This window comes from Taurulus bubalis (assembly GCF_910589615.1).
Source record: "Taurulus bubalis genome assembly, chromosome: 5".
NCBI lineage: Eukaryota > Metazoa > Chordata > Actinopteri > Perciformes > Cottidae > Taurulus > Taurulus bubalis.
In genome coordinates, this window is record NC_136593.1 from 15,004,766 (window position 1) to 15,032,571 (window position 27,806).

The 27,806-nt window shown below is 40.1% G+C and overlaps 3 protein-coding genes across 3 annotated transcripts in view; all 3 read right to left on the reverse strand.

Annotated features, from left to right (window-relative positions):
- Nucleotides 1–9,102, reverse strand: part of LOC306736457 (potassium voltage-gated channel subfamily B member 1-like) — a gene marked incomplete at both ends in the record, with an annotated part of 32,404 nt that extends 23,302 nt beyond the window's left edge. Inside the window, one exon of the mRNA XM_079218098.1 lies at nucleotides 8,548–9,102. Coding sequence (XP_079074224.1) covers nucleotides 8,548–9,102 — 555 coding nt within the window. The remainder of the gene's footprint in view (nucleotides 1–8,547) is intronic.
- A 2,443-nt stretch (nucleotides 9,103–11,545) lies between these two features.
- LOC306737233 (prostacyclin synthase-like) lies at nucleotides 11,546–18,534 on the reverse strand (the record flags this gene model as incomplete). Its single annotated transcript, XM_079218947.1, has 10 exons — nucleotides 11,546–11,768; nucleotides 11,888–12,039; nucleotides 12,422–12,603; nucleotides 12,844–12,988; nucleotides 14,969–15,150; nucleotides 15,769–15,896; nucleotides 16,369–16,512; nucleotides 16,772–16,947; nucleotides 17,820–17,943; nucleotides 18,467–18,534. 10 exons carry the CDS (start codon nucleotides 18,532–18,534, stop codon nucleotides 11,618–11,620), a joined length of 1,452 nt encoding a protein of 483 aa, XP_079075073.1. The 3' UTR covers nucleotides 11,546–11,617.
- Nucleotides 18,535–19,513: 979 nt separating this feature from the next.
- Nucleotides 19,514–27,213, reverse strand: thumpd3 (THUMP domain containing 3). The gene is made up of 10 exons (XM_079217749.1): nucleotides 27,181–27,213; nucleotides 26,430–26,769; nucleotides 26,153–26,230; nucleotides 25,648–26,076; nucleotides 24,906–25,036; nucleotides 22,558–22,627; nucleotides 22,207–22,322; nucleotides 21,997–22,101; nucleotides 21,654–21,777; nucleotides 19,514–20,051 (listed from the first exon to the last, which is right to left on the reverse strand). The coding sequence occupies exons 2-10, from the start codon at nucleotides 26,673–26,675 to the stop codon at nucleotides 19,860–19,862; spliced, it is 1,491 nt and encodes a 496-aa protein (XP_079073875.1). The 5' UTR covers nucleotides 26,676–26,769; nucleotides 27,181–27,213; the 3' UTR covers nucleotides 19,514–19,859.
- Between the last annotated feature and the right edge of the window lie 593 nt (nucleotides 27,214–27,806).

The window sequence follows — 27,806 nt, forward strand, 5'->3', positions numbered from 1 at the left end:
AGCTATTGAGATCTGCCTGGAGAAGAATGGGTATTTGTCTCACCTACCTGCCTATATTCCTGCTGACATTTTTTGCTGTCACATAATGTGAACAGCCTTTAAATAAACGCATTGGAAATTAATATTTACTGCACAGTAAATGTGTCACCAGCTTTGTCCCAAATGATGCAAGACAGTATGCTATAACTGTAACCTGACACTTTCTTTAATTTAGCCTGTCACTGCAGACAGGCTAATGATGCTCCACAGTGAGAGACTGGTGGTGATCTTGTGTTAATTGAACTCTGTTGTTGACTGTTCGTCCATGTAGCTTTCCGGTGTTGGGTTCTGTATCAAGTTAAGGTAATACTTACTGTTGTTCAGTCTGGCAGCCGCTGTATGCGGCAGTACACACGGACCTCCTCCTGCCTTCGTAGAGAAGAGGGACTTCAAACACGACTAGATTTTAAATGCAAGAACATGTTTGTTGGTGTTTGAACGACTGCATGCTGTCTCATAGTGGTGGTGTATTTGTAGAATCGTTTTTTGGAGTGTGTATTGTTTGCAAAAACAACCATGCAGCTCAGGTACTACCATCATTTAAGCCCCAGCACACTTCCTTCTTCACTTTCTTTTAAGTAAGCACATCTCTCCACACAACAATAACTTAGACCTAAAGGGAAGAATCAGGCTGGTTTGAATAGGTGTGCTGAACCGTATCTACCCTTGAGTGCCATGTGACCAGTTCCATTTCAAATAGGAAGCCTAAAGTGGATAATAATGATTAAAAGATGCTCATCATCAAACCATTACATTTTAACTGCTTTTTGGAGACAAATCTATCCAAAAGAGAAGCACTTTTCCTGGCAGGGAATTGCTTTAGTATAACTTGCATTACTTTAATCTTTTGTACCAGGCTCAGCTACCTCTAAACAAGACTGACCTTCCTCCTTCAACCATCTCATATGACCAAAGGATGATTAAGGAGCAAAGACATGGGGTGGATGCAAGTAAAGGAAAATCACTTAAGCTATGGTACTGTAGCCAAACAAAAGGACAAAGCTCTAAACTTCTTCAATTACATTATGCTTCTTTACTCTATCGTTGACAGCTAAGTGACCCTGGATGAGGTGTACATGACATCAAGGAAGTTGATTACGAATGCATGAGCCAACTTTTTGTTCTGCGTGTCCCCAATGAATGACATGTAGGGTAAAGCACATGGATTACTTCAGTTTGGGTAAAAGGCCAAAAATAGCAACATCAGAGAGCAGTGCCATGTAAAGCAAAAAACTCAGAGATGGATTAGATAGATTGAGGCTCGACAGAAAATAAATCTGCTGTCAGAAAATGCATTGTTCTGACTACAGAATTTCACTGCATTATTTAGTCATGCCTGTCATTCCTGTACGGGTGGCTGAAACTGACTTTTTCAGTCTCAGCCTGCAGAGTGAGCGATGAAAACCTTGGTGTGGTCTGCAACTGTAGCTGAGGAAGTAGTTTCAGCACACATTTGCTTTGGGCTCTAATGTCAAACTCTCTGGAAACTTTTTTCTCTGCGGGTGCCCACGCGGCCCCACACCACTCTGTGTCTTCTTGAGTGATGTTCTCTCGCTGACAGGCCCATCTGAATAATTAATGAAGTTTTGCAGCAAAGTTGTTATGTCTCCGTCCCTTTGCAATTGACCTCTCACCTTTTTTAAATGGCAGTGTCCACAGCCTCACCAATGTGTGAGGACTATGAGGAAAGTCAGATAAAGCATTGTACTAAAAATAAAACATATATTTAGTAGGTCTGTCAAACAGAGATACTATGCAGTGGGAGTCTGTGTGTCTGTGTGTGCATGTGTAGCATACTGCATTGGCCCAGCTGGCATGCGCGATAAGTTAATGTAGCGTATGAGATCACCTCTCTCCATGGAAACTGCAGGGCAATGGACGGGCTACAGTAGTGTACCTCTTCCTGAAACCATATGCCTTACAACTTGTAGAGGAGACATCCGTACTATGAAGAAATTAATTAACATTTAATTTGTGATTTGTTATTTCAACCCACTCAAATCACAATGGCAATAATTATTGTATAATCCCCTTGGGGAAATTGGTCTCTGCATTTAACCCATCCTTAGTAATTAAGGAGCAATGTGCAGCCGTGAGGCGCCTCGAGAGCAACTGCGGGTTCAGTGTCTTGCTCAAGGACACTTAGACATGCAAACAACATCCTATGTCCTTGGACCGTTGCATGAGAAAAGGAAACTAAAATCAAAACAAGAAGCTGAACGATGCAGCTGAAGTGAAAACTTCATAACCCTAATTGTGTATCACCCTCTCCCCATGCTTGGTGGTCGAGCTCTAAAATGTAATCTTTTCAGGCATGGCTTCGCCTTCGTCAGGGTTCACGGTCTGTTAAGCCAATGTACAGCCACGCAGGGGAAATTAAACAATGTATAGTCTGTGCATTAGGTCATTCATGTAGTGACATCACTAGTCAAATGCTAAAGAGATCCAGAGAGAGAAGACAGTATCTGGCAGCCAAATAGAGCAGTCTGTCCACACAGCACATCTACAAATGATGGATTAACAGACCAAAATAACATAATTTCATCATTTGAAACAATGTTCATGGATCATTTCTGAGGGAATGGAAGAGAAGTTGTGGTGTAAAACTTCTCCTCCATCTATAGCACATTTATTTTAGATCTCAACATATTATAGAGTAGTGACATTGTTTTCAGTATCGGAGCTTGATGAAAAAGCATGAAGCATCTGAAGATCCAGTTGTCAAACATATATAAAACTGGCTCCAGTGCAATGTGGAAGCTCTGATTTTCATGCAAGTCTCTGAAAAAATCGTTTCAATTTAGGAAATAAGATGAATGGGGAACACTCACACAAACAATGTAATCCTCATTGCTGTGGTTGGGAAGATTTTCTCTATCGATTAGCAGCCACTGGGGTGGACATGTTAATTCCTTTCCTTATAGGGGAATTTCTCTTCACGTGTTCCCACACACTGATCAAATGGCATCAAAAGCATGTTTTAAATCATTAATGCTAATGTCTCTGTCAGTGTAGAACAGAGCTTCTTAGTTGCGACTGCACAATGAAGATCTCCATACAGTACGTAACCCCAAAACAAAGAAATATAGATATCATGACTTGAAGCTCAGCAGAAACAAAAATGGGAACGCATGCAAGCACTTTGCCGTTCCAACCAAAGCCTGTCAACATGCCGACCTTCACATCTGTCGCTATAACTGGTGTCAACATACTCCAAAGTGAAAAAAGAGTCTGGACATTAAAAACAGCAACATCAACAGTATGGATGGTCTGTGTGTAGCTTGAGTAGAAGTATTGTATTATTATGTATGTATTTTTTCTGGAATAAGGATATTATATGGAATAAGAGGATATGTATATTATCTCTATGCATTTAAATCAAGAGTTTTTAAAGTCTGTGATAACTAATGTAGGAAGTAATGTCATAGTTTTTCACTTAAAAAAAATATATATATTTACAGTTCTTTCTATCTTTAGAATCTGTAAATAATGAAAGCTTTAATGTTGACTCGATTACTTGGACTTGAATAATGAGGAGTGAGTACACTAAGAGAAAACAGCAACAGGGAGATGAGGTGATAAGAGAGCAAGGACGAGACAGAGAGACTCTGATTTCCTCCGACCGTCAAACTTTCCTTGAGACTGTTTAAGCTCACTTGATGGTGCAGTGCACTGCAGTCAGTCTGGCAGCTGGGAAACTGTCTGCCACTGATTTCATTTATGGCTATTCAAAACTCAGCTAAGCACAATGGAAGAGTTGCCCAGCAACAACCCTTGAAAACAAGTTGTGAAATACACTCGGTTGAATAGCCTGCATGCCTGGCTACTAGCATAAACACACACACACACAAACACAAATTCAACGAGAGAACAGTGGAGAGGAAAGGAGAGAGTGAAACACAAGGACAAACTCAAGGACACAGACAAAAGTCTCAGAGCCGTCAGAGCTACTGCTGAAAATAACAACAGAGACCATAAAATCATAGTGACTGTACTGCTGCATGTCCTCTGGTCCCAGTGCTGCCTGAGAGACAGCGCTGGAGGTTAGCACGAGTGACTGCACTCCGGCCTCATAAAGAGCTATCATCAGGCAGTGGTCTCTGGGAAGTCACATGTCTGAATCCCTCTCTAATGGTGGGTCAGGGTGTGTCCCCACTCAAGCCAGCTTGCTTTACATCTTAAGGTGTTTGACATTGATTTCCCCCCGTAGCCATTGACAAGGTGCACAGAGATCTCTTCACAAACAGCAAAGCAAAGTGGTTACAGTTAAGTCAATCAAGCATATCTGATGTGTGGGAAGAAGTGCAGCTAACTGCCTCTAGTCATGGCTGTCTTTGGCTCACTGACAAGTTTCCATGTTACAGTTTCTGTTGCATTCTTGAATATTTTGAATCTCTTTGATATGTAGAATCTCTTTGTTTTATTCTGTGTTGGCCTACACACTGTTACATGTAAATACAATTCGTAATTTGAAAAAAATCACACAACGTAAATGTTTATTTTCTTATCTTCCTAAGCTCTGAGATGTTGCTTGTACCTACAATTTTAAAACAAAACCAAAGGGTTAAAAGAGTGAGTAGAGAGAAAGAATTGATTCATACTGACTCCACAAAAAAGGTATTTTGATCTACATTCCCGATGCCCAAACCGTGTGAGAGAAGGGAGGTCAAATACGAGGTATATTTCTTGGAATAATCTGGTAATCATTCATTCTAGTTTTGTAACACAAATCTTTAAACAAATATTAAGACCTTCAACAGTGTAAGGTAATGTGATATTATATTTCAGATACCACTTTTAAAACTGCTTTACACACTAAAGCACCCGAAACCTGGTTTGAAATCTTCTCTATGACACAGAATATTTGTGACTAAATAAGTAACAGTCAAAAGTTAAAGTTTAAAATATTTCATCAGATTTGGATGATATTGGTAAATTGACTGACCACTTCAACACTGTCATCACATTCATCAGTTTCTCTAAATCCTGATTGTTGCATCTCCTTTTCTAAAATGAACTCACCCTTTTTAAAACCAGTGAGACAAGCACAGACAAAACTGAACAAAAATCTCTTGTGGAAGTACCCTGACTCTGGCTTGTGCAGAAAAAGTTTGTGTTCATGTATATGACTCCATTACTGTAGTAAACTGATTGTGAAAACCTTAGAGCTGCTGGCCTTTAAATACAGCCACTTTCAGATGCCAAACTCCTGGGAGTGTGATTTATAGGGCGACTGTGATCCCTCCAAGACTGAGCTGCCCCTCAGGGAGAATTAAACAACAGAGGCATGCTTAGACATGCTGTATTACATAGACTGGTTTCACTCACAACCCACTTACCCTTTCCTCCCACTCGACAACACTAAAAATGACAACATGGGCATTCAGCGCATACTGTTCTTTATCAACAAGAGCTTATCTTTTTTTATTACGAAATGACCGGTGGATTGCTCCCTCCAGGTGGGGACAAACTGCCTACTCCAAGCGAAGGAGTTCAAGTATCTCGGGGTCTTGTTCACGAGTGAGGGTAAGGTGGAGCGGGAGATCGACAGACGGATCGGTGCGGCTGCAGCAATAAAACAGGCGCTGTACCGGTCCGTCCTGGTGAAGAGGGAGCTGAGCCGGAAGGCGAAGCTCTCCATTTACTGGTCGGTCTATGTTCCAACCCTCACCTATGGTCACGAACTCTGGGTCGTGACCGAAAGAACGAGATCTCGAATACAAGCGGCCGAAATGAGCTTCCTCCGCAAGGTGGCCGGGCTCACCCTTAGAGATAGGGTAAGGAGCTCGGACATCAGGAGGGAGCTTGGAGTCGAGTCGCTGCTCCTTCGTGTCGAAAGGAGTCAGCTGAGGTGGTTCGGGCATCTAGTCAGGATGCCTCCTGGACGCCTCCCATTAGAGGTTTTCCAGGCACGCCCAACTGGTAGGAGACCCCGGGGATGACCGAGGACACGCTGGAGGGATTATATCTCCCGGCTGGCCTTGGAACGCCTCGGGATCCCCCAGAATGAGCTGGAAAGTGTTGCGGGTGAGAGGGAAGCCTGGGTCGGTCTGCTGAACCTGCTGCCACCGCGACCCAACCCCGGATAAGCGGCTGATAATGGATGGATGGATGGATGGATGGATGGATGGATGAATAATTTAGTGGGCAGTCCAATGGTGAATGCAGACTCAAGTGGGTCTAAAACTATTCAGTAACACCTTAACACTCCCAAGCAGCAAGACAGTTGATCAAATGCTGCACACATGGTGTTCTTCACTGCTACTTTGACATGAAAAACTGCTTGTCCGAAAGTGCGGGTGCCTATGTGTGTTTTTGGGGAGGTTATAACTGTCAAAAGTTGAGGAGGAGGTGACATCTGGAGCTATAGATATTCTGGATCACACCTTCTCTCTCCGGCAGTAAGTCAAGCGTTATTAATGTGCAATTAAAATTTCATCTCGGCACTGAAAAATAAATGAGGCGGAATATGTGTTTGGGAACAAGCCATTTCACCAAAGCAACTCTTCAATTAAGCCTCAGAAATAAGACTGCATTTAATGGCATGTCATTTAACTTCAATGTGGCATTTTTTTAAACAGTTTTCTGTCTCATATGGTGAAACTAAACCACAAATTATGGCCCTATTTGTCAAACGGCCCCTTCACTTCCCTTTCTTTTGTTAAAAGGTTTCTGGGCCCCTTAATGTGCAGCATTATGTGTGTTTAGCTGGTAGGAGTTAAAGTGAGAACATTTTCAAAGGTAAGCCAAAACAGTAAAAAACATGAAATAAAATAAAGTAAAATAATAGGAATGTATCTCCTTATGTCTTATAACAGGCCAATTTCAATATGAAAAGCCTTCAATGGAGGTGGACAAGGTGAGGCCAAGAAGATTTTGACAGATTTTCACAATCTTAAATATGAGGTCAAAGCAACATAAAATGACAATTAATAGCTTCATCTACAGTCTTAGTCTTTGAGATAGGAATTGTTTCATAGATAAATGTGTGGAAAATGTATTCACATTACAGTTTGACAGAAAGGACCCAGGACACACTGGAGGGGTTATATCTCCCAGCTGGCCTGGGAACGCCTCGGGGGTCCCCCAGAATGAGTTGGTAAATGTTGCGGGTGAGAGGGAAGCCCGGGTCATTCTGCTGGACCTGCTGCCACCGCGACCCGACCCCGGATCAGCGGATGAAAATGGATGGATGGACTTTATTTTTTCCTTTCCTTTTACAGACTTGCCTTTCTTGTTAATCTAACACATATTTACTATACACATATTTAAGGTAAATTTTAAAAAACACTACAAAACTCATTCGATCTAGTAAAAAGTAATAATGATATGTCTTCAAATTACTTTGAAATTGAAACAAAACAAACAAATAAAAGTACTTGGTTCACATGGTACATCAGTCGTCTTGGTGAAAGTGCTTTTTGACCCATCCACCATGCCGACCTTACTAGTTGGACTTCCGCAGACTCATTTGAAACATATTTGTGAAACTTCACAAGCAAACGTAATACATGACAAAATACATTCCCTCAAATGTAATGCACAATGCAGTTTTGTTGTATGAGGACATCATTTTTATGGGACACGGAGCACTAATACCAAAGGACCTGGTGTTTGAAGATGCTTTGGTCAATGAGAGAACCGAGGGATCCTGGATGCCATACATGTAGCATGTCCTGAAGCAATGTGATTGCATATTTATGAATTAAGAAACATTCAAAGCTTCAGCAATCCAAGGTCAGAGCTGTATTCCTATAGACCTCAGTAGTAATGACTTCATGAACTTCTTCAATAATACGATTCTGGCTATTAGAGACAAGATTAATAATATCCTGCCCTACCAGTACCGATCAATCATCAAACAGAGTAATCTCAGAAACAGCTGTAAACCCTGATATATATATGTATCATCTAAATATATATATATGTATATATATATATATATATATATATATATATATATATATATATATATATATATATATATATATATATATATATACATATATATATATTTAGATGGCTTTTCACCCATCGAACTTGACCAATTGACTTCAACAATTTCTACTTCTAAACCTTCTACCTGTCTCGTAGACTCCATCTCGACAAGGCTGCTTAGATAGGTTTTACCTTTAATTAGCGCCTCTCTACTAGATATTATTAATGTGTCTTTACTAGCAGGTCATGTGCCACAGTCTTTCAAAGTAGCTGCAATTAAACTTCTTCTTAAGAAGCCTACTAGTTTTGGCTAAATACAGACCAATCTCTAACCTTCCCTTCCTCGCTAAATTAGTTGCGTGACTTTCGACATAATAATAGTTTATTCTGGGACTTTCAGTCAGGATTTTTTCAGTCAGGAGAAATTAAACCATTTTCTGAAGGACCAAACTACTCAGCAGCCTTCCCTCCACTTCTTGAAGGATATATGTATAATAAAATTAAGAAATATAGATCTGTTGGTTGTATATCAATGCAATCCTCTCTCATGGTGGCCGTGTACGACATTACCTTAGCAGCAAATGATGAGCTTGGTTTCTCCAAGAGGTCCCAGAGCTTCTTCCTCTTCTCGGAACAACATGTGGTTGTAAACTCCTCTCCGACCCCCTCGCACATATTCTCGGCCTCTCTCTTGAGCTCCTCATTCATTTGCTCCTTTTTCTGGTGGTACCTGGCCTGGCAGCAGGACTCCAGGTATATCTCGTCGATGCCCCAGAAGTCCAGCTCTTGACTGAACGAGAGGGCGCACATTTCCTCCATCATGTGCAACTTCCCGGTGCGATAGAAGTTCAGAATGGAGGTGAAAGCTCCGGGGTGTCTGTCAAAAAAGTACTCGCTGTCATCCAAGCTGTAGTCATCGCATATCTCCATGATAGAGTCGTGGGTGTTGCAGTCCCTCAGTTTGCCCAGTCTTGTGCGGGGCAGTCTGTCCAGCGTCCTCCACAGGACTTCGTGGAGAAGGCCCCCGACGTTGAGTCTCACTCGAAAGGCGTGGGTCTTGCTGCGGATGATGTCAATGGTATCCGGTGGCAGCGAGGTGGCCAACAGAGACTCCGTTTTGATCATCTTCGGTCAAGTAACTCGGTCACTTGAAAAGACTAGAAGATACAATTCGGCAGATTATGAAGACATGGTCCGGTAGATGACCGCATCAGGGTCCCCCCTCGTTTCTTTTTGTGGCTGCAATTAAATTAAAAAAAATACATTATTTAAAACACTGTTGAACAGCCAGTGCCGGTGTACTACAGTAGCAATGTCAGGTGGTTTATCCACTCATCAGAGAACCACATAAATATTTTAATCAGCTTTGAAAGGCACAGCCGCTTTTCTTGCTGACAAGGGTGGCGGTGCGGGGGTGGAGAGCCAGCCCAATGATAAACTGGACTTCACTTGTGAGCGCTGTCCGGTGCTGAAACGCCTGTCTGTCACTCTGCAGACTGCTGTCTGTCGCTGTCCGCGTACTGTGGTGCTGAAACGTCTCAGCTCGGAATGGGACAGGGATCAATCTCGATTCAAAGGCAGCGTCGAGAACTACTCATGTAAATATATTGTTATTATTACTATTTTCCATATTAAGATAGACTGATACTAACACCGATTATAAACTTTGATTTACAGCCCATCACACATTAGATCAGACCGGTCTGTAGTCTAGTTTCAATTAACAAACAATGAAATCAGTTCTAAAAGTTAGCTAAGCAAAAATGCCATAATAACTACATTAATTGGCGCGTATCTGAGTCATGCAAAACAACGGCATTTTCGGGAAATATATGAATATTCCTTATGAGCTAAAAGTCAAAGTAGATATTGGTGGTCAGCAACGCTGAGCCAGGACATACACTATCAAAGTGAAACTAAGTGGGCTATAGCCTATACAAATAAAATCCGAGATGAACACAATTAATACATAATTATACATACGTGTCTCCCGTTCATTCCGATCATCTCATGGAAGGACATCAGCAGCATATGAAGTGTAAACGCGTAAAAACTTGCGATGTCCGTGCAGGTGTCCGGTGCTCAGCTGGGAGCTGGTGGAGGCATCATGAGCTACGTGGCGACATGTTGGAAAACATAACTGTGTATACCCGTGTCCAGTCCGCCCTGACCAGCCTTCTTTGGGCGATTCAACAAGTAAACTATTGAGAGTATCCGGGAATACTCTCGGTACCGCTCCTCTACCTGCTCAGTGTGAGTAAGTGCTGGCCGGCGCCTGTGACTGCGAACGGGATCCTGCAGGGGGCTGATTTCACTCACGCTCCTCCAGCGGCTGCAGCCTGTGTGAGTTTAACCCTCAGAGAGCCAGTGGGGCACAGCTCAGTGCATCTACGTGGTGTTTCTGCTTTGTGGAGCCGTGTTATGGGCCAGCACCTTTTCAAAAATAATTTAAAGAAGGTAATATACATCTAGAACGATTTCTGCAGAACTGTAATCCTATGCAAATGATTGTAGACATTTTAAATATATATTATTTAACATTATAATATGATTTATATAACATATCAGTTGTGTTTTTCTTTTTTTCACAGGGACAATGAACAAGAAACATGACCCTTTATAAAAACAAGGCAACATTGTTATTTTCCCTAGTCACTGGGCAAGTGTAGTAATAAAGTAGTACAAAGAAGAGTAGCCAATAAAAGAGTACCACATGCAGTACTACGGTAGTCAAAAGTATACAAACACCCAAGTAAGGCCACTAAACATACCATATATCTCTATGATGCCTCCTATGAATATCATAGTGATCTTATTCTTCCCTGGGTGGTAGCCTGTAAATGCTTACTAAAGTGATAAGGAATATAATATCTGATATAAGTCTGTGCAATTTTACGATCATTCTTAGCACAGACAACCCAACTGGCACACAGTCAGGCTCAGTGGGAAACTTAATCATTAATCACACAAAAGGGCTCAAAACAATTAAACTGTAGCTACATTTAATGGGGCTGTCCATGAGTGTGCCCCAACTTTTTACATGCTTTTCATTCTTAAACATAATGTAACTAAAATATGAGTAGAAATAAGAACATATTCTTTGTTGTTCCTCCACAGTTTGTGGTCCAATGTAGTAACTTCTTCTAGTAAGTGATCAGTTGATTTCCAAACAACATATAAATCTAAACTTTCCACTCAGCATCACTGTGCAAACAGCAGGCATGTGTCAGGGTGACATATGTGTGGGCGGCTCTGTTTACAGTACAGGCAGTCCCCTAATTACGCTCATGCTCTGTATTTAATATACAAAACCCTCCTCCAAAGCTGACCTCTTACAGCTCCTAAGACGGCCACATTGTGAAGACAATTTTCTTATTATTGGTTTGACTCACAAAATAATAATGTGGGGTGCAGCACACACGTTTATATGACTGTATGGATTAACCAAAGAAATGAATTTGACAAAAAATTTGACAACACAATATTGTATTCATTACATTTATTGATAAATAACAAAATAATTATATACTATAATATAAATAAAGATTACAAAAGTACAAAAGGCATATTAACACTATAAACAAAGGGCATGTGTTGAAACGTGCATAACTGGCATCTGTATTTACTTGTTTTTACACACCTAGTTTGTATTGCTAGGTTTATATCGGACAAATAAGTCCCCGTCCGGTTGTAGCATCCCAAATCCATATCGACTGGTGTTTACCGCCGGCATCTGAGCATTTGGGTCACACAGCTCCAAATCATAGTTACTCAACACCATGTAAACAAACCTGAAGAATAAACACAAATAAAACATAAGATTAGAAAAATGCAACTCCTCCAGTGTCGAACATTTTGAGGCCTTAGCTGATTGTAAAGTGTAATGATGCACTCATTCTAGGACACTCACTGTCTGATTGTGTGGATGGCAAACTGCTTTCCCACACAGCCATTGGTCCCTGCGCCCCACGGCATGGTGTAATATTTCAGCCGCCTCCCTCCTTTGTAAAAATCTCTCTTCACTGATCCATCTTGATTCAGGAACCGATCGTACTTGTATTTCTGGAAAGGAAACACATTTAGGGATGCAAGCAATTAGAAAATACATATTTATTTATGAAAGTTAGCTTAATCAGTCTAATGTCTGTTTGTTTGTCTAAGTTCTGGTGGACAAGAATTTCTTAATGCAGCCTGCAAAGTCCTTCCCACGCCTATTAGCTGTGTTTCTCTTCCTGTGCTCAGCTAATCCCTCAATGGCCCACTGGGTTTGACCTCTCACTGGGTAACACAGGGTCAGCTTTGTGGAGGCGTCAATTGCCCCTGACACAAACAACTACGCTAATTACATTTAAGTCTGCCTCCAACAAGTCCCAAAGACAATTACTACTATACTCCTGCTGGCAGCAGTGGGAGTTCTTTATTTTAACAAAACAGGACAACCAACCTGTGGCTCATGGTGAATCTCAGGGTCCATTTGAGGGCTGTTGAAGGGGAACAAACACACTCTGTCTCCTTTCCGTAGCAGGTACTCGTGGCCATCAGCCATGTGAAGGGTCTTTTCCTGCACCACCTCTCTGGTAATGAACGGGGCAGCAGTGAGTCTAAGTGTCTCTTCCAAGACGCTATCTGGGGAGGGGCATAAATACATGTTGTTATTAACAGCAAAAGAGCAGCATCTTTTGTCCTCATTTGCAATATTTCTATACTGTTTTGCATTATATATGTACATAATGTGTATTATTCAAGATTTCTTGAAAAGTGAATCTAGACTTTAGTTTCCACATCATCTCACTGACAATAAGAGCAACCTACAGTACCACCAATACATGTTTCTCTTTTTTACACAAGCTGGGATCAAGCCCTCACCAAACACAGGTGTGTCCATAGGCCTGTTCAGGGATGAGGTTTCCATCATTGAGATCCCGCTGAACTCCCTTTTCACCGCTGCCAGAGCTTCAGGATTGGTCAATAAGTAGCCCAAGAGCCAAAATGCAGCAGGACCAACATTGCCCTGAAAACAGACAGAGACTCTCATGAAGACAATGATACGGTTGCCTCTCTCACTCTGGCGTTGCATAGTGACGGCCCAGGTGGTTATTTGTTAATAGCAAATAAGAGCATCAGAAGGCAGCCATAGTACTCACATATATCTCTTGTTAGAGTTGCAACAAAATACCAATTTCAATACAAGTTTACTTAAATAAAATAAAAAGCTCTAATGAATCTTAAGCGCTGGCAAGATGAAAAGAAAAAACAACAGCTTCCTTTTATGTGTCTGGGATGAGAGGAGCCATGCTCTGGATAGTCTCACGCAGTAATGGTTTACTTAATAAGGAAAGCCATTGGAAACCTGAGGTCCTCTGCCATCCGGCTGCGTCCAAAGGAAAGACAAGCTTTGAAACTATTTAGTTTTACAGCCAACTGAGGCGCTGTTTGCCAGGAGTAGACACATTAAATAGTGTGTACACTGTGGAAATTTAACACAGTGAATCGGATCTGCCTCTTAAGTCACTGCAAATGCACCACAAAGTGTAATTATCGCTTACATTAAAATACATAAGCACTGCTGATAATATGCTTCACAAGAACAATACATTATCTAAACTTTTGCAAATGTATCACAGACCTGAGTGTGGTAGAGATTCTAAATATTTCACTGTTTAAACTTAATAATACTAAAAGTGACTGTGATTACAATAATGTTAGTCATTGCTGCAAAACCTGTCCAATAAATCATATGCATGCCATGAAAATACATGTTAAAAGCTCCCACTTAAGTTTTAGGGAAATATAAACAAACAGTGACGAAAAGTTATGACTCAAAATTCGTAATCAAATGGAAATAAACCGCGATGACAAGAGCAAAAAAAAGGATGAGTAAGCAGCCTGCAGCGTAAGTCAAATGTTGAAGTAAACATCTGATTAATTCTTTTGATGCAATAAACCCTCCAGCAGGCTGAAGGCAGGACTGTGTGCGTAAGAAGTCAAGAGCAGCTCAAATCCATTTCAGGAGAAACACTATGAACTCTGTGGACTGTAGTGAGAGTGGAGAGAAGTTGCCATTTCTCTTTTTTTGACGCAAGAAATAGTCATGACAAGATTCAGCCTCTTGAAGTCCATCACTATTAAAAAGTAGTCGAGACACATTATACTCCATCACAATTTCAATCAAAGACAGAACAACTGCGGTGAGAGCAGAAGTGAACAGCACACTCGTGTGCTAAGTAAAAGTACTGCACAGTGGTGGAAGACTCTTTACTTAAAGGAACAATGTGTAACATATAGGGGTGTTTATGGGCATATATTGAATATAATATTCATAACTATGTTTTAATCAGTGAATAATCACCCAAAACTAAGAATCTGTATGTTTTCCTTAGCTTAGAAAAAGCCATTTATATCTTTGTAGGGAGCCGAACAGACACAAACAAAACACTTGCTCCAGCGCAAGCCTTTGCATTTTATGTTATCTGAAGGTAGCGTTCTGCAACACAGTATCAAATGAGCCCCGGGGCTAAATAATTAAAGATTGTAGTATCAATTAGCCCTGGCGTTACTGGTGCTTTTTTATCAGTGCTTTAAAATGATTTGATGTAATGTATTAACACGCTGCAGCATGCACTTGCTTTGCTCTCTCTGGCTGAGCTCCTCCAACAACACACATTCTTTAACAATGTTTTTGTATTTTATAAGTAATTTTGTTTTAGTTAAAATCTCCATCTGCAAAGTACCTAGGAACTGCAGCTTTCATGTTAAAGTAGTGAAATAAAAAGTACAATATTTTACCTCAGAAAAGTAATCGAAAATTTAAATAGTCATGTGAAGTACCTCAAACTGTGCTACTTGAGTAAATCGACTTCACGACAGTAGGGACAGCACAGAGCTGCAGTGGCATAAAGTTCATCCAAGCAGACAACTTTCCTAATCTATAGAGGTCAACTGAAGTTCTTGCTTAGCACACACAGCATGCTTCCTCTGACGTCTCACTCACCTGCGTGGCCCAAAGTTGCATCAGCACTGCTTTCTTCTGCGTCTCCTCATTGGCCCCCTCCTCCCGCAGGAGTCGCCTGTAGTCGTGAAGCCAGGGACTCGAGCCCGAGTCCTCAGTCCGACCCGCCGGACCCAGAAGCTCCCACAGCCTCTGCCGAACACTCTGGGCTTTCCTCTTCTCCTCTGTCACGCAGACAAACGTCACAAGGTGAGTGATCGAGTGAGTCACAGGCAACACAGAACCCGTTGAACGGAATGTGAACCTAAGCCCAGATACATAGACAGATATCATTGTACATAATAGGTTTGAGAGGAACATTATTTCAGGAAGGACAAGAAGGACTTAAGGAGGCGTGCATAATATTGTAATTGTCCGACTACAATTCTAAACAATGATATAGCACACAAAGAAAGATGAGGCCTGAAGGAGACACTGAATGTGCAGTGAGCTAATTATAGGACTTCGATAATGAATTATGAGTCATGAAAGAAAGTTAAAAAGAAAAGGCTCCTAGACGTAAGCAGGTGAGTAAATTAAACTCGCCAGGGCAACTGCAAAACAAATCTATGGGAACATCCATTGATGATGTAAAAGCACGTTGGTACGCCTTCTCCTCACTCGTAATGCTGATGATCTAAATCTACGCCTGGTGTGCAGCAAGCACAGACAGATATGTTTGTCATTCATTTCGTCACCGTGCTTTCAGATGACTGTAACGTCTGATTAGCTCATGAAGAATATCAGTGTGCACATGAAGTGTTGAATCATTTCATTGTGAGAGCTACTTTCAGCGTCAATACCTGGCTTTAGCGTGCCCCTCGCCATTTTGGTGAGGAGAGCATCAAACTTCTTGTACTCTTCGTAGACACTCGAGGGGTCTGTGCTGTTGTTGTTTTGTTCTCCTCCAAACAGCGTCAGGTACCCCGCCCTGCAGAGGAAGGAGATTTGTTTTACCCTGATGGAAAGATAACCAACCCACACAATTTTTCCCATCTGAAAGTACACAAGCGATCCCCTTTCAACTGGTATTTTTCCACTGGCCCACACAAGGTGCAGCATCTCCTTACGGTGGTTGTCACCATGTCACAGGAAACATTACCCCATGTACTGTTTCACATTCCAGATATCTACTCTCTCCTTTGTTTGCTAGTAAAACTTAATCTCATGAAAGACAGCTACTTTCTGACGAACATCTGCTGGAAAACATTTTTTACCGGAAAGGTGACCTTTATCATTTGTGTGAAAGAGTCAGCCGACATTTGTCTTGCTGTGTTTACAAACACAAACAGAGGACTGACTGGTGTGTAAACTGTTTAGCTGAAAGCTTTTGACATGAATACTTCTTTTAACATAGTTCAGAGTGTGCGTGTGTGTGGTTGTGGGGGGGATGGCACTCTTACTTGAAGAGTAAGCTGTAAGAAAAGTTGAACAGTCCCTCCTTTTTCCAGTCTTTCTGGTTCTGAGGCATTTCAGCTTTCAGCGAGGCCTGCAGGTGTCTGCTCATGGTGCTGTTCAGGGCAACAAAATTCACTCCCAGGAAGTGCCTGCGGACACAAAACGTTAGAATTCAGGTGCTTTCTTTGAAGTATGCCAGTATTTCATTAGAACAGCTGTCAGAATAGCAAAAGAAGCCCTAAAAATAGATTTCCCAAAATAGGAAAGAAATATCCCCAGCCATACTATTTACGAGAATCGAGTGGGAGGAGCTCCACAAACAATTTTCACTTCTACATTAATATGAAATGAAATTGAAAATATACACTACAAGCTTTCAGTTTGGAGTATAAACTAATGAGGGCATACTTCTTCATTATTGCTTTGGCTTTAGCCTGCTGGTGACATGGGAGCTGCAGGTTGAAGATCCTCTCCATGAGCACCTGTGCATAGCGAGTAAAGTCCAGGGAGTCGGAGTCATTGATGATTGTGTCGTACGAGTGCGGATCCAGCAGCACCGTCACATAACGTCCAGCAACACGCACCTGTACAGCGGTGCCAAAGTGAGAAATGAGTATAATATACATAAACAGCTATAACTCTTTTTGCAAGCATTTCTGAGTGCTTAACTGTTTTAGAAAATGCAGTTAACACAGTTGTACTATCTTATACCACACTACTTTGTTTTAATTAATGTTATGTCTCTTATATCTTAACTATGTTGGCAGTTTATAAGCAAACCATATTCATCCAAGTTTATTTGATATCTATTGAAATGCAATATTATAAAAAAAATAATAATGAATACATGACAGGATCACATTTCTTGGAAAATAATTTGAAATATCAAACTTTGCATTTGATTTCAGGATAAGTCAATCCTATATCAGATTTGTTTTTCTTAATCTTATTGTATTGTGCATTGTGTTATTGTATCGGTAACATGATGTAATAAGTATTCTACAGTAATATATATTGTTAATATATTGAGTTTACACTCTTCCAGATTAGATTAATAAATAAGAAGAAAAGTGTGATTCTTCTAATTCACTACAACTTCACGACTTCACTTTTCTCCTCTAAAACTGACTACAAAGCATTAGATAATAATAATGCAAATAATATATCATCAGAAAATCCTACTCATAAAATGAAAATTGACTTTGGAAACAGCGGTTGACAAAACACTCTGACCTCAAAGTCCATTTAGTAGCTGATCTATCTATCACATTATCTTCTTCAGTGGCAATAGTCAGGGAATTGTCATTTAAAAAACATTCTGAGCAATTTAAAGACTTTGAAGCTGAACTTTAGCATGAATATGAAGTCCTCAAAAGTACTGATGCAAAATTAACATTTAAGTATCTACAGGTGAGACCAATGACTGCATAATCTTTACGTTTTTTCTTCTACTCACTGTGAAAATGTCCCCGTGTTTCAGCTTCATTCGGTTTAAGAACTTGAAAGCATCTTTTCCAAACTCAAGTGCATGGCCTAACCATGGGATGACTCCTTTATCTAAAGGAGGATCACTCTTGGATCTAAGAAGAACAATAAAATGAATAAAAAATAAAAAGTTAAACTGATCGTACATTTTCAAGTAGTTGCTACTACTACTAGTAGTTGCTTCTCTTTTTGTTGCAGTTTTAAAGATGGGGACCCAACTAACAGTCCTGGACAATAAACAACACAGTGATTCAATCTCATTGGACACAGGCATTGTCCTTTAATAAAACATAGTGCAGGCTGTGTGTTTTATCACGAGATTATGGGTATAGGTAAAGGTCAACTCAACAATAACTAGTTAAAAAAAAATCTGATTTGCAATTGCCTAAAAGGAAAACAAAAAACAGTAAAGCTTCACAAGAAAATACACGTTTTACAATAAATAATCACAACGATATTAGCGAGACTGCACAGTTATTACAAGAACATAATTTACAAGAGCCCAACTGATTCAATGTCAAACGGAGTATTTAAGCATGTGTCCCTTGCTGTGGCAAATATGACAATATTTACAACACGTACACAAGGCAACACAATGTGAATCAAACAGTAGCTCACCTCGATCTATGTGTGAGAATAAAGTAAAGCAGGACAGCTTGCCCAAGCAGAAAAAGGGTCCAGATCATCTCGTGTGTTTACGTTCCTCGCTGCGCAGTCAATGAAGTCCCTTCAGCTCTCACATGGCTTTTTATGAGCTCACTTCTACGTCAGTGTTTCTGTCTCCTCGGTCATGACACCTGCACACTGCTCGTCTCTAGCACCTCTGCGGGGTGTGGGCGTACTCGCTGACATCATGCCGGTTGACTGCGATTGACACAAGAAAATTAAATAATAATTAAATTCCTCTTACGCACGTTTCACGAGCTGCTCGGCTACACGTAGGGCATTTGTTCCTGTGCAAGTATATAGATGGTGACCTAAAAAATATCACTATTAGCTTTATCCTTTTAGTTTCCAGATCAAACTATCAATAATATGAATCCTATTTACACTGTATTAGTTTAAAACATAGCATTATTCTCCCCATGCTAAAGTTTATTACTATTAAGACCTGAATCAAATACATACAATTCACATAGCAGAACCTTCTATGGTCTTGTTTAATAATTTCATACCAGTTTCTTTTTTTATTGGTAATAAGAACTGCTTAGAATCGTACTATATTCTTCCCCTTGGCAATAGTTGTCGGGTTAGGCAATAGTTTATTGAAAGGTTAAAGGAAGTAGGTAATACTCTTGCATGGAATTTTTCACGCACACCAAGTGTCACTCACAAATACTCCACTTCCATAATGACTTATCATATTATCTTCCTGCTGTGTATTCAGGTCAGCACGTCCAATATGGAAGCATGAAGACAACATGGATTAGAGGTGTGCTGTGTCTCATTGTGAGGCTTTCACCTACTGTCTTCTCCAGCAGGTCAAATATAATATAATAGTAATAACCCATAATGATAATAATCATACTAATAAGTAAATTAACGATAATAATGAAACCCCTTGCTGTACCTTCTTTGTTGTATGACCGTCAGACAACTTGTACGATGTGATGAATATTTACATCAACTCACATTTATTTTTAATCTTTTATTAAATCAGAACAATATGGCAATGTGCAGTTCTTGTAAAGTGGCTGCATCACGTCTGAGGACTCAATTTTCAGCAGGTTTCTGAAAAGCGATATGACAAATTAACCGCCTCAGGCAAACAGAGAGAGAACTACTAAACTGCTGCTGAACATGAAAATATATTTTCTTTTTCCAGTTAGCCATTTATCACAGGATCCCAAAATGAGAAATGCAAAAAAATGATTCACAAAAACTGCTTGGCATGCTTAACCAGAGAACCTGAAAGAATTTAAAAAAAAAGTCAATTATTGAAGAGAATATAAATAATGTTGATCCTACGCAGCCTCCAATATAAACTCAGAACTTAAACGCAGGATGTGAATTAAGGGAGCTCCTTGGCGTCCTTCTCATCCCCCTGAGCATTAGCCGTCCCTCTTGATTCATGGACATCCTCCGGAGTTTGGCCAAACACGCCCTCGGTCCGCTTGAGGAGGTAGACGCCAGCATGTAAACCCCCGACATTGACCCAAACAGTGTGCAGCCTCTTCCACAGTCCTCCCATCCTGGACATAGCCTGGAGACGACATGAATCTCATGAGGACAAACTGACAAATGACACATTTGTTTTGTGTAAAACAAGAGCTCTTGAGACAAATACAGCTGGTTAAAGTCTTATTCCATGACTCAGAGACTTAGCGGAGTTATACCTACATCACTCAAACTGTGGGGGGATTATTTAGAGAAGGTACATTGATTCTGCACATGAGCTTTTAAGTAGAGGACCACATTAGGATGTTTAAACTTAATGGGGAACTGCATAAACATAAAAAAAAAATCAAAAAACACTGGCATTTACAAATGCTCCACTGATGGATTGTGGTATAAGAAAATAAAACCAACACTGGCCCTTTCCACTTCACAACTGAAAACCATGTTACTTTAAGTTTAACTGCAGGTAACAATAACCACAAAAGGTTGTTGCTTGTTTTACGTCACTGTGACGTTGACGCGTTATTCTTGCTAAGAGCGGAACATCTTTTCACTCCCTAAGTTGGCACATCGTGGCTACTAGATGATGAAACATTACACAATAATTTGGTCACACACATAATAAAACTTACTTTTATTGTGCTGCTCTGTAGCTTTGTATTGTGTGTCTTGTGTGTTCTTCTCACCACATATTATGTTGTATTGTGTCTTTTATCCTGTACTGTTTGCTATTGTGTTATGTTTGTTTTGACCTGTTAAGGGACAACAGATGCTAATTAGCTAAAGCTATACTCTGGTACAGTGCATCAAATGTTGACATTTATGTTTGAACTGTAGATGGTCCTTTTCAAATAAAAAAAAATAAAACAAATAAAAAGGAGATGTCCACTACTGACTAGGAACTTCAAAAAAAGAAGAAGCAACTTTGCTGAAATTAATTATTTTTAGAATGACTTTCATAGCAACAGGTTTTATACTTGTAAACACAGTGTACTATTTGGTTGTAATCTTGACACACCTCCATCTCAAGCTCACTGAGGTGTGGAGAAAGCAGAACTATTGATAATACAAGGGTGGAGATAAAAATTAAATTGTTTTGGGTGGAACATAGTATTTAAATTGTGTATTGTCTTACTGTATATGGAACACATGTCTAATAAACATAAATGGCGGAGCTTCAGAGGGCGCAATGTACTGTACTGCTGAGCAGGGCCATCTACTAGTCACCCCAGTGTAAATTAGAACAAATTGTGAAAGATTTTAAACCGGGTGCATGTTTGCCGACTCCGAAGGAGCAATCATGTTTGTATGTTGCCTTAGTTTAGGTTGATGCACTCACTGTCACATTTCTGTGTGGTCCAAGGTTTAAGGACTTATTGTTGTTATTATTCTGCTATTTGTTTATTGGTGCTGCTTTATGAATAACAAGGCTACCGGGAAAAGCAGTTGTTGTATTTGTATACGGTAGTTTGCTGTATGCACAGGCTGGGAACAAGTGTGCACCGGTGTTAGCATTTAGATTAAGCGATCAACGGCTGTAACGATTATCAGGAAGTTGTTGGCAGGAGAGGACTTGTTGCACTGTGATTGACTTGACATTTTTCATGCCATGGAATCTTATTTGCTTGGAACATTTTCAGAAATGTCTTAACTGGAAACCGTGTCATCTGCACAAGTATACGGTTACCTTGGTAAAGCACTTCTTGTCCTGTGTCAACAAGGCAGCCTTCCCTGTTCCTGGTGTGCACACACGGGCCATTTCCCTCAGGCAGGACGGGTACAGGTCCCAGTTATTCTTCCTTGAGCCGATTCTTTAGGAAAACAGAGATATTTTAACTCATAGTTGGGCTGAAAGATAAAACCATTGTTATGTATTTTCTGTTTCAAAATAAAATGTTCAACCATCTAAAGCACCGTGGTTATGTTAGTCAGCTTAGACCTAGTATTCAAAACACTGAGTTATTCAGCATAATTTCCACGTACTATTTAAGCAGCCATGTACTGTATGAACACCACTGTGATTATGGTACCTCTTCCCAAAGGGCATGTCAGTGATGACAATGTCGACAGAGCCCGTCCTCATGGGTAAATTGCAAAGATCCCACTGCACTGTGTCAATGGGCAATCCAGATGCTCTGTTTGAAATGAGATACAAGGGATTTTAAATCATTATGACAATCAACTACACACAATTGTATATGAAAACTACCTCATGAGATGTCCAGCTTTGAGCCTCTCACCTGCCTTTGTCTGCCCTCCGTTTCTGGAAGTGACATATATTATTTACTGTGCGGTTAACTGCCATGTCATTGTTGTCTCCAGCAACGTAGAAGGAACTGTTAAATTCAATGGCTCCCTGGGAAGAAAAGCAAAACACACATTTTTTAAATAAAAAAAACACAAGAAAAAGTGTCTATTCATCAGGACACTTGAAGTCTTCAGTCTGTAGTTCACTCATGAAATGTATTTAAAGTGGGTCATCAGAAGATCAGTAGTGCAGTGTTTTTCAGTGTGAGGTGTTGGGCATATGACACTTTCTTTTGCACTTTTTCAAGCAATATTGTATTCCGGGTACAGCAGTTATGTCTCACCTCTAATGGTATAGCTCCAGTCCCACACATTGGATCAAGTATTATATCTGATGTCTGAGGTTTACAAAGCCTGTCAAGAGACAATAGGTTATGAATACAGTTTATCACCAGCGAAACATGATAGGTTGTATTATCTTATGGACTCATTTTATACATGTATACAATATATAGCATCTGCTGTTCTTCTCCTCAGAAAGCCAAAAATATGTTTCTGGTTCTGACTGATATCCTCCTGCTCTAACTCATTAAATTCATTTGAGCACTTCCCCTGCAGATTTAAATGACACTTTTCTACTCCCCACTCATGTTGTCTTAACACTAGAATATTTAAAGACTGTTTTGATTTGTTTTCACTGACCTTTATTGCAAATTAAGAAACAACATTATTTCTATCCAATGCATTTATCACTTTATTAACACCAATTTAAATCGAGACACACCAAATGTTAAAATGCTTGAATTTCATCAAATATGTATAGTTCTTTGGTAGCACTGCATTACATTGTTATGATTTGTATTTCTTTGCTCTCATTGTACTCATCTGGAATGTGCACAGAAGGTGTTTTCATTTTACAAAGTTTCTGTCTAATTACCAGTTATTATTTATTTCTGATCATATACTGAATTAACCTATGGAAAAACTATAACTGTAGCATGACCTAGCAGCAGTAATTTGCATAATACATTTTAAACAGATAATACACCACTTCCGTGTGTCTAAATGGACTATTAAAGTAATGACTCATGTATCTGGGCTAACTACCTCTGTTGTACAAACATAAATTGTCCTCTCTTTTATCTCGGGCCAACGATTCTCTCTAATTCACCCTCATCTACTTAGAACCTTTATCACCAAAGAGTTGTTTTTGGCCGGTATGATGGTGTTGGATCGGCCTGTATTCAGTCATTGCAAGTACTTAGTCATGTCAACTATCTTTTGAAAATATTCCATGTCATAGTATCAGTATAAATATATTGATCCTTTTATTCTCTACGTCATTTGGCCAACTTTGCATTGCACAAGTACTCAGTCGCCACTCAATAGCAGCAAGCGAACGTCACTCGTTGAGAAGCTGACAAACTAAGTAGGTGGAGCCACACAGTTTTATGATTATTAAAATCAGTTTTATGATCATAGTAGGGAGGAGCTGTTTTCTTCTTCTTTTGTCAATACCTAATTGTACAAATAGATCGATAGATATATAGATAGTGTTTTTGTAGACTTAATACTTACAATATGCAATACTGCTGTACTATACTGAATATTTTTTTGCTACTACTACATCTCACTTCATAATATTACACTTATATACCATAATGTGTATAATGTAACAGCCCTTTTATTTTATTTGACCATAATATGTCATACTGTTATATCACTTTACTTTGAGGAGACGCCACTGTTAGTCCAAGATAAACACTGGAATAATTTTTCCACCAGGTAAACCTGAACATGCACACCTTTCTTGAGTGTGACAGCGATTATAACCGCATAACTATATAGATTCTAATTAATTGGAGGATACACTTTTTTCTACACGTAGATCTTAAACGCTTGACTATAAACAGGAGCCCGGCCACCCTATGGAGGAAACTCATTTCGGCCACTTTTTTTTTAATTAAAATACTAATTGGATAAAATTTCCACTTGTCCTCTCCTTATATGTAGTTCGGTGTCGGTAGGTGTCACAAACTGCCAGTGCCAGTAGCTGTCAGAGAAGTGCCCCGATTCGTCAGATAATTGCCACCAGTAGTCAGACAGGTGCCACCAGTAGGGGGCCAGTAGTCAGGGAGGTGCTGCTCTCCTGGCACCTGGCTGACATCTGTCACACGATTGCCACGGACTCGCCGCTGTCAGTAATTGCACTTGTTGTCTCTCCCAAAAATGTTAGCTAACGTGATAGCAAGCTGACTAGCTTGCCATTAAAAAACTGGTGGGAGGGAAATGAAGCCGCTGTAGACATCTCAACGCTGATTGGCCAAGACTCGACACATGAAAGATGCTTTATTGTGAAGATCACAACATCAGCTTTTCACCGTGTCTCACTCCAATCTCAGAAACTGTAGACAAGTTTGCAGGTATGCTTTGTGTGAATGTGAGGAGGCAAACTCAATAAGATTTGCTGTAACTGGAGGTAAGACTATTTCTGTCACCAACTCTTCCTCCTTCTTCTGTAACTTTGATAGCTGTCCAAAGTGATTGCACCTGTGATCACGAGTGTCTTCATGACAGAACGACAAAATCATCAGCCAATTATAAATTTGGCATTATAAATTATTTCGCTCAGCTACATCCTTAACTCCCTGGGACATTTGAAAACAGAGCGTAACCAGTTTTGTAGGATTACCTGAGCATGCCGTAACACAAGGTAGACCGCAGAGTGGTAGGCCCGAAGTGACTGATGTTTCTCCGGTGAAGACTCTCTTCTGTGAGTGCAATGCCGATCACCACCTCTATATTGTGTATGTTTAGTAACACCTACAGTTCAGGAACATACAGGGCATGATTAGAAAGCAACAATCAATGTAACCATGCATACATTTTTATATATTCTATGGAGCTAAAACAATCGTCAAAAAATTAAATCACCAACTATTTGGATGTAGATTAAGTGTTTCTTAGCAGCCTAATATTCTTATCTTTTTAGTAAACACACGTGCATGCACAAAGCAAACACATATAGAATTGATGAATTATTTCAACATCTATTCAAACACGCAGTTATATATATCAGTCCACCCAGAATAGGCACTAAAACTGAATTTAGTCTGTGAACAAACTGCCGTTCTAGTAGTCAAGTTACTCACAACTGGTAACTGCTACCATGAATCAAAATACCTTTTTACAAAATGTAAGCATCCACAAATTGTTATCACTGTGAAGACACAGCATGCACAATCATGTCCCAACTGTGAAAAGCTCACTTTCTCGGCAAATCTTACTCAACAGAGTTGTTATTTTTTCTTTTGTTACTCCTTAAACTAAACATTAGATCATGCCTTGCACATCCATCTGGACAGGCAGGGTTTGTCTTGGCCAGTGTGATGGCATTCACATTGCGTCAGTCAAGTCTGAACAAGGATGCCTACCTCTATGTCAAACTTCGTCATGTCTGCTTTCCACTGGAAAAATTCTTGCACAGCCCCACCAAAGTCTCTGGCTGCCTCATTGGAGGAAAAGCTGTGTTTATCACCAGCCCTGTTGCACGTCACACGAAACTTGATGATTTTGGCCTCGGGTTCGGCCTCTTCGGAGTCCTGTGTGCTGGTCTCTTCGTCAGCCGTGCTCTCTGCCTTTGTCTCATTTTCAGCAGCAGACGCCGCCTGCGGTAGCTCTTGCTGCTCACTTTCAGCCACAGTTGCATCCGTGGCCTCACTATTAGATTTTACTTTGGTGCTCTTTCCTCTTTTCCGGTAGCCTTTCTTCTTTTTTAGGGTGCGATTTAGTTTCCAAACCTCTAAGGCCTTAGTCCAGGGGAGTTCGGAGGCAAGCTGCATCATCTCCATCAATGTCTCCTCCTGCACAAACAGAGTGTTTATAATACCCCTGACGACAAACATCAGCTACAACTAAATAATGCTGCTTGTAAGTTACCTTTGACTCTTTGAATTCGTAATAATCATACTCCTCAACCACAACAAACAGGTTGTCCACAGATTTTAGAAGATGGAGCTATGGATTAAAAAAAAAGATAGAAAGACAGACAAACCGATACATTTTAGACTGAGATTTTCTGGACATGTTTTTCTTAGTTTTACTCAGTGTCTCAACATATACAGCAACGAAGCAAAGTTTTCTATGCTTATAATGCAATTTGACAGTAAGAAACACCTTGGAAGAAAAAGGCATGCATGGATTTCAGGTGTCCTACCTGGAAAAGCTTGTCAGTGGTTATTGGAAAATAGATGCGGCCACGATCTTTGCTGATTCGTGCATCAACCCCAATTTTCTCCTTGACCTCTTCTGCAGCAGTGAGCTCGAATCCTGTCGGTACGGTTGCTCCAATGGTGACAGTGAAGACGTCGCCAGTGATAGCCTCATCCTTAGTGGAGGCAGAGGTAGGTGGTCCCAAGGTGTCAGGGCCTGGCTCTGCAGCCCCATTTTCCTGGGAGGACATGCTGTATTTGTGGGCTGCACCTCACCAGACTCGGAGGTATAACTGGAGGATATGTATCACAGCTGCTGCCAAGTTGAAAGGCTCGCATGTAACCCTTGGAGGGGGAGAGGTATTCCAACTGTTAATACTGTATATTTTTGCCACACTCAGGTATGAGTCATTTGCAAGAGAGCAACGTAGATATATTGTGTACTATTATAAGTCACATGTTAGCATAGAATACGGTTTGATTAAACATAGTGAATACACCTATTATAATAAACGTTATTGATGGGGAAGCAACGCTACCTGTTAACTTAGCTAGCTGCTAAAGTTAGCCTCAAGGTGCTAAAAAGTTGTTACGACTCAACAACAAGCTAACGTTGACGTAAGCTAGCGGCTTTTTTTTTCACGTCGCTGCCACGTGGTGTTACGTGTTTATGAGAGAACCCCCCGGTTGAACTGTAGCAGCAGATGCATATTGTATAAGAGTTATAATACACTTGCTAACTGGAGTCAGACAAACCTGTGAAACACGAGGCGCCTATATCGTGTTTTCACTCAGCAGGAACAACACCGAGACTTCCGGCGGAAACCCGCCAGAATAAAAGCATCATCTCCACAAACGTAGTCTGAGAAAGTAGACTGAATGTCAAAATACTTCTCGATAACATACAATGTGGAAATATAGTACAGTGTCTATGTTACAATAATATTACACATGTATGCACCAACTATGTACACATATTCACACACATCAACTTTTTCTTTTTTTCTTTATTTCTATAAATATCTGAAAACTATTCTAGTGTATCTTGTCGAGTGAAATATTTGTTAGTATTTTTAATATTGTTTATTATCTACATTTTAAAATACATTTAAAAATGACATGCCAAAAAAACTAAATAATAAAGATCAGATTACAGTTATAGTTAAGTTAGAGATGTGACTTTTTCTGTCACCATTGTTTGTATGACCTTCATTAAGTGGGCCTGGTAATGCAAATTATTAAAACTATCATAGCTTTACATCTTAACAACTTTAATTTTGTTTTGAAAGCTAGGGGCCAAAACAGGAAATGTTGTTTGCCTGAGCTAGTTTCATCTTGATCATGTGTTTCCATTCATTTCCCCTGGCTACTACTTCCGGGTA